The 7,558-nt window shown below is 37.6% G+C and overlaps 1 protein-coding gene across 2 annotated transcripts in view; it reads right to left on the bottom strand.

The window, feature by feature from the left end:
* Positions 1 to 7,327, bottom strand: part of arfgap2 (ADP-ribosylation factor GTPase activating protein 2) — a 31,313-nt gene extending 23,986 nt beyond the window's left edge. For both annotated transcript variants that reach the window (XM_041786678.1, XM_041786670.1), the window contains exons 1-4: positions 7,225 to 7,327; positions 3,478 to 3,596; positions 3,224 to 3,296; positions 163 to 294 (exon numbers count right to left, since the gene is read on the bottom strand). In XM_041786678.1, the coding sequence (XP_041642612.1) occupies positions 163 to 294; positions 3,224 to 3,296; positions 3,478 to 3,596; positions 7,225 to 7,296 (396 nt within the window). In that variant the 5' untranslated portion in view covers positions 7,297 to 7,327. The remainder of the gene's footprint in view (positions 1 to 162; positions 295 to 3,223; positions 3,297 to 3,477; positions 3,597 to 7,224) is intronic.
* Between the last annotated feature and the right edge of the window lie 231 nt (positions 7,328 to 7,558).

Consider the following 7,558-nt stretch of genomic DNA (forward strand, 5'->3'; position numbering starts at 1 on the left):
TTTTAAGACATTCCAGAAAACACAGAAAGATGTAAAGAGACAGAAAAAACAGAGGATGAGGTTAAGGGACATAAACAGCAAATCACTGCAGAAACAAGCCAGAATAAAAACTGTCATGACTGAAATAACAAACCAAATGTTTTCCACTTGTTTGAAACTCACGTCTGTCCCATATTTGGAGAGTGCCGTGTTAGCTAGCTGTCGAATCTTCTCCCGGTACATCTGGGCTGCACGACTGTTGTACTTGGCGTTGGTGTCGTTTGTGGAGCAGCCGTGCTGGCGGAAGAATGCCGTCTAAAGACAGAAGGTGAAAGGAAGTTACTACATTAAAAACTTAATGCTGTAAAAAAAAAAAAGACTGGCTGATCAGGCTATTCTGGCACTAAAACCAAACTTCTCAACTGGTTTCATTATTGCAGATGATTTTTCACAAAAGGAAGCAAAAGAAAGGAATTTTGTCATCAGATCTCCATCATTTGGTTTAAATGGGGGACAAATGTCGTTTGAGCTGTTTGGGCTTATCTTTATCAAGTAATGCTCTAATTTTGAAAAGGAGGGCCAATACTAAGGTTGCTTATCAAAATTCAGAACCAACATGGTATTGATTTCAACACATCCAAAAACTTTCAGACAAAAATACATCACAGATATTAATGCTATATTTCAGAACCCTACAACCTCCATTTGACCCCTGCCACTCCAGATGTAAGGCAAGAAAAATGTCATGTAATATGTGGGATTTATGTGCGCTCATTTTATGCAAGCAGAGCATCAATGTCTTTAAACTGTTTAGAGGCCTGAAGTAAGGTCTCTGCTCTGCTTGTGTTTTCTTACCGAAGACACAGTCACATTTACCGGGATTGACTTTACTGTTTTTACTGAAGCAGCATCAGCAGAGACATTTAGCTAGAGCCTTCAACATAAAGAAGTTACACCCATTTCCTTTTCTTATCCCTTGTTCTATTGACATCTTTTAAAGATATTTCTCTGAATCATTTACAATACCAAGACAGCTTTTTGCCAACTTTCAACACATTTTTTCTCATAAAAAGTATTGATTCAGGCATCTTTTAGTCACCAATGCCAGGGTTGATCAATGTTGGAAAAAATAGACATTGCAGTTGTTTTCTCTCTGCAATATATCTTCCAATTTTTTATTAAAAAAAGAAATTGTACAAGAAAAATGAACTGCTTTTATGTGCATTTATACATTTAAACCAGTAGGTACACATTTTTTTCTTTTCTTTTTATCAGATTTGGTTTTTGAATATCACACTGTGAAGCCTCTGACAGCGGCTCTGACACACAGACACAAACGAGAGGATGAGGGTAAGAAGAAACAGAGCAAGTGGACGGAGGACTCATTTCTTCATCAACTTTACAATTAAACTCGCCACAGTGTTCCTTAAATGTCACTGACCGTTTCTAATGGCATTCAAAGTTTAGTTTAGCCAACATGGCCAGGCTCATAAGCGTACCTGTTAAAAGAATGCTTACAGGGTCAAGCTGCTGTGGTCGTCACACTGCAGTGCACACATTGAAGCTGTTAACCAGCACATCGGTGCCGTGAACAGACTGTTTATTAGCAAGCATCAGGATGAGGTGCTGTTTATAGCAGGAATCCATTCATCTAGGACTGGCCTTGCATAACTGACTGCCTGCTTGAAAAGTCAAAGCGGTGTAGTGACAGCAGCAGCATCCTCTGTGGTCTGTCTTACATGCACAAGACAGAGACTCTGCTGCACAGAGCTCAGTTCTCTGCATTCTGATGGTTCCAGGCAGACTTAAATCCAGGTTAGTCACACAAGCGTCCTTGGGTTTCTCGAAAGGTGCTATATAAATTCAAGATATTATTATTATTATTATTATTATTATTATCATTATTATTATTATTACAAAGGAGGAAAATAATCCAAAAGCGTGGAAGAGGCAGCCTGACCTGCTTCAGGTCACCTGACTTATATCACAAGTCCTAGAGATATGACTATTGGGCATGTGCACATTGGCATTATGACAGAAATAAGAAGAAAAAAATAAGATACATACAGTCCCCTCCAAAAGTATTGGAACAGATAGACTTTAAATGGATTAAAGTGAATAAGACTTCATATTTAATTGAAAATCCTTTTCTTGCAATACCTGCATCAAGCCTGTGACCCACTGACATCATCAAATTTTAGCATTCTTCTGTGATCCTTTTTACTACAGCCTCTTTTAGTTGTTGTTTGTTTTGGGGGGTTTCTCCCTTCAGTCTCCTCTTTAGCAGGTAAAATGCTCTATAGGATTTAGGTCTGGAGACTGACTTGGCCAGTCTAAATTCTTCTACTTCTTTCTCCTGATGAACTCCTGTGTGGTTTTGGCAGTGTGTTTTGGGTCATTATCTTGCTGCATGATGAAGGACCTCACAATCAATGTTTCTTGAAATTGGCAGACAAAATGTTTCTGTAGACTTCTGAGTTCATGTTGCTGCTGCCATCGTGTGTTACATTATCAGAGGAGATTAATGAGCCCATCCCAGAGGAAGCCATGCAAGCCCAAGCCATGACATTCCCTCCACTGTGTTTCACAGATGAGCTTGTATGTTTGGGATCATGAGCAGATCCTTTCTTTCTCCAGACTTTTGTAAAGGTTCATCTTTGTCTCATCAGTCCATAAAACTTTGTCCCTTGATTTTTGGTTTCTTCTTCTCTAGGACATTCCAAATGATTATACTGGCTATGGCCAATGTGTGTGCAATGGCTTTGATGGATTTTCTATCTTCTCTCAGCTTCACAATCGCTTGTTTTTCACCCATACACAGCTCTCTGGTTTTCATGTTGGTTACATCTCTTAACTAAAAATACAATCTCCAAAGGCAAAACCCAGATCTGAAACAAAGCGTAGACATTCAGCACTATCTACTGTTTGAATTATCAATGTAATTGGACACACCTGGACAACGAAACACACCTGTCAGTCACATGTCCCAGTAATTTTGCTCACATGAAAAATTTTTCTACTTGCAGAAAATTTTAATTGAATTTCTTAAAAGGAATCTAGCTGAAGTTTTGTCCAAAGTGACCCTGCAGGATTCACAGTCAGCATAAAATCAAAAAGCCTGGACTAAAAACTTTTCACATGTAAGACTTCTAAACATTTTTATACCACGGCTGGCATAAAATAATGACCTTGTGTTCATTTATTATTCAGGCCTGATCTCTGCTCTCTTCAGTGTTTGACTTACAGCATTGGCGTTGCCTCCAACCTGCATACATCTGAGCTGAAACCAGTTCCAGTTGGAGTCTAACTCGGTGGACCTGAGGGGAAAAAAGAACAAAAAAAGTCAGCACTCCAGAGTTTCAGCCTACAGAAAGAGAATCAAATGAAGCGCAGTCATATTTCTCATTCATCGTACACTGCTCATCTGTAGTGTCACTGAAGTATGTCCTACGATAATGAAGACAGCTCTGTCTATTGTTGTGTTCCACTGAGGCTCACCTGATGAAGCTGAGATGCACTCCCAGGGAGCGGTGGATGCCTGAGCAGTCAATGCACAAGAACACACCATAAGGAATACTCGCCCAGCTCGGGTTTTTGGCTGCACAGTCAAAGCATGCCTGCATGAAACACATTTATCAGACCAGCTGTTACAGGGGTGACTTTTAGGGCTGCTTGATTGTGGCAAATTTCCATATCAGGATTGCTCTGATTGATATTGAGTATGAACATTTAATTGAAATTTTAGTTGGAGTTGCAATATTGCCTTTTGCAATTTTGAACTTTACCAGATGAAAAAAACCTATGGACAAAATAAGTGTAACATCACATGCATCACAGTAAGTGTTTAACCACCATTATCTGTTTTTTTTTATCATGGCAAACCAAAAACTATGTTTGAAACTGAAACTGGATTCATTTCCCACCAATAATCAGTATTAGCAGATATTAAAATTTCAGATGATACATACAACAGATACATCAGCTGTAAGTATGGGTCTATATCAAGTGAAAAAAGACAGTCTGTACAAATTAGTATTTTACTTTGTTCATCCTTAAAGTAAAGTGGGTTTTAAGAACTGAAGTTTTAGGCCTGAACTACATTTCTACATCAGTATCAGCTAAAATGAATTTGTAGAGAATGACATTCTAGTCATCAACAAAAATACAATGTGGCACATTCTTAAAAAATGTTATCAGTTGTGGTTGATGTGGGTGAAATGTGGGTGATCCCAATAAAAATTCTATTGTTTGTCCAGTCCTACTCTTATCATTTTAACATTCAGCACACTTTGAATAACAAGCAATAAATGTTCGAAGAAAAAATAACATATTGACATATTATAAAAATAATCATAACACAAGAAAAGAATAATGATGCCTTTGGGCTTGTCATGATGTTCTGATAGTACCATGAGCTATCAACTCTCACCATATCTTAGTAACCTGAGAATATGAAATACCCCCAGGAACGTTCAGTGCATGATTAATGTATGGAAGCATGGCACAATGTCCAACTTTATCCTGATACCCTTTTTTTAAATAAATTAAAAAAACACTATGTGTCTTCTGTGCAAAGGGAGGCTGAGTCCAGCGGAGCAGAGAGAGAAGCGGGGAAGTTGACAGTTGTTTATGTTTGGGGCTTCATGTAAAATGCTCAGGAGGACTCAGAGTGAGCCCTATGTGTAGCACCCAGGGGTTAAAGGTAACTCATTACATTCACTCACATTTCTATAATCAGATAAGTTTTGTGAGTTATGGTACTTTTTGAATAGTTTCTAAAACCTGTAATTCTGCTTTGACTTAGCCTATTCAAGGGAAAGTATTGCACTGCACTACATTTTCAAAGCATCCATTACTGTGCAAAAAAGAAAAACTAACAGGAGAAAAACAATGAAACAAAAGAGTCTGTGCTCTCAATCAACAACAACAAACTGGATGGTAATTTGGCTGAGATTACACAATGGTCAGAAGCAGTTAGTGAGAAAAAGATTCTATAATACATCCAAAATGGCTGTTACATTTTCTTTTATATAAAGGCATGCCTTTATTAAAAAAAAAAAAAAAAGTTAAAAGACTCAATGTCGCTTGTTGTTGCATACATAACAGGGTCCGACATTAATGGTTGTCTGAATGCCCAGGGCAACTTCAAAAAGCCGACGGGCAAGCAAAACTTGTAAGGACATGCCCAATCAGGAAAGCACGATTTTAAGCTCATCAGCTCTCTGATTTATGCAGCAAAAAAAACAAACAAACAAAAAAAAAAAAACAGACCCCCAAGCATCTCCATTTGTTAAGTATGATAGCCTGTTATCATTTGGTTTTATGTCTGATTTAACATGAGTCAGCTGAATCATTGTTTAGTTGATTGAAATGTCAGATTTTACCACTTGCCAAGAAATTTTAGTTCATTTCAAGGGAAAAGAGGAAAATCGTCTGTCAGTTGTTTGTGTATGTTGTACTTTGGTACACAAATGTTAAACCAAAAAAAAAAAGTTAACTATAATAGCAGTTATAAAGTCAGAATAGTTCTTTGTTTTTTGAAAAAAACAAGTGACATTAATAAAAATTAGTTATCTTTGTTCACTACATATTAACCCCTTCTTACCCCCAGATCTGCATAAACACATCAAATAAACTTCTTTTGTTAAATCAACAATTTAAAAAATGATCAGTTCTTATACGTTATCGGCCATCAGGAGTAGGAAGTTATTGGTTATTGGTATCCGTTCAAAAAATACTTATTGGGCATCTCCTATTTTACTGTCCAACCCTGGGATATATCAAAAGTGGCTTTTCAGTACTTAGCACTTTGAGCTAACTTAAAGTTAGGGATGAAAAATATAAACAGTGCATTGGTATTGGAAGATATTACTTGAAAAAGTGGATTATCGGATTCAGCAGATATGAATATTTGTGCCTATATTTACACCTGATATTTTAGCTATAAAATCTGCCTATACCAGCCGTAAATATTGGCCATATCAAACAACTTGTGGAGTTGTTTGAAGGCTGGATTAACAGACCTACATCAGCTGAAGTCTTTTTATGTATCTCTCATCATCATTACTTACACTTTAGTGCTTTCAGGACTAAAATTTGTTAACTTGTTTATCCTTAACCTTGACATTGTGTGTGTTTAAGGACTGAAGTTTTAGGTTTGACCTACTTTTACACATCAGTAACAATATTGTCGTCGGCAAAGTTAAATTATAAATATCAGCATATAAGAAAGAATCCAACATTGGGCATCCATACTTTAAATAAATTACTTTACCTGGAATAGATTTAGAGATCAGTAATTTACTTCTACTTGAGTAAATTTTAACCAGCATACAGTAACTTTGCTTTTACTGGAGTACGACAGTCTCCTACTTTGTCCACCTCAGGTGAGACCCTAGGCATCTGGTACCATACCTGATGGTACAGTTGTACGTTTTTCCAACATTTGAGGACAATATGACTCTGCTAATTATATCTGCCAATACACCTCTACCGAATTTCTTAAGGTAATATCTACCTACATCATGCTGCACACGTGGAATACCTAAGAATGAACTTTAATCCATTTTAGATGCACCAGCAGTACCCCCCCCCCCAACACACACCCAAACCATGTTAAGTATAGTATTTTGAGTTGAATGTATATTAAGATCCTTAGTAAGGAAGGGGGAAACTAAAAAATGCCTGCTAATGTTATTTGTCCTCGGGTCTGAGAATTAAGACTGTTGTTTAAAACATCAATACTCACAATCACACCGTACCAACTAAAATGTATGATTCTGATCAAGCCAATGACGTTATAATTAAAATGTCCACCTTACATTGTAGTAGAGTATTAGACCTCACATATGGCTGGCTCAGACAGCTACATATAACGTAAATACTAAACACCTCACACTGCTAGCATTAGCAACATATGGTTCAATAATATCAAGTGTCACGACTTCTTAACCTCCCAGCGCCTGTTGTGGTTATATGTACTGTTTTCATTTAACCATCTTATCTCCTTTTTTCATTTCCAGTCGTGGTGTTTACCGTTAGCTTGGGCCGTTAGCTTTCACACATACCGTATACGTGGCCTTTATGTTTGACTGGTTTACCGGCAGGCTAGCACCTTAGCATCTGTTAGCTCTATGACCGTTAGCTAGGCCTGGCTACGTCGCTGGTAAAGCTCACTCACAGACTACCAGCGCTAGCAACACTCACAGAAATAGAACTCACAACGAAAATATCTGATTCGGTTACCTTGTTGGTCGGGACGGATCTCAATCGTTTGAAAATAGTTAGGATTTCAGTCTTATTTGGTTCCGTAGCCATCTTGCCACTGTGACAATTTCCATACACTGACGTCACTACGGATCCCCGGCTGAACCAAATTTGATAAAAGCGAACGTTGTCCCTCAGCTCTTTCCACTTACACCAAAAACATCGCGTGAACAAAATGTTTTAATTTCAGACCATCCTAGAGTTTCCCGTAAATGTTCCGTGTTTATCAAAAATAAAAAACAAATACATGAAGTTAATTTCTACAATCAGCATTCATTGGTTAGTCCTGATCTACCCCTCAGCCAATCAGTTT

Source organism: Cheilinus undulatus, linkage group 1 (assembly GCF_018320785.1).
Source record: "Cheilinus undulatus linkage group 1, ASM1832078v1, whole genome shotgun sequence".
Classification (NCBI taxonomy): Eukaryota; Metazoa; Chordata; class Actinopteri; order Labriformes; family Labridae; genus Cheilinus; species Cheilinus undulatus.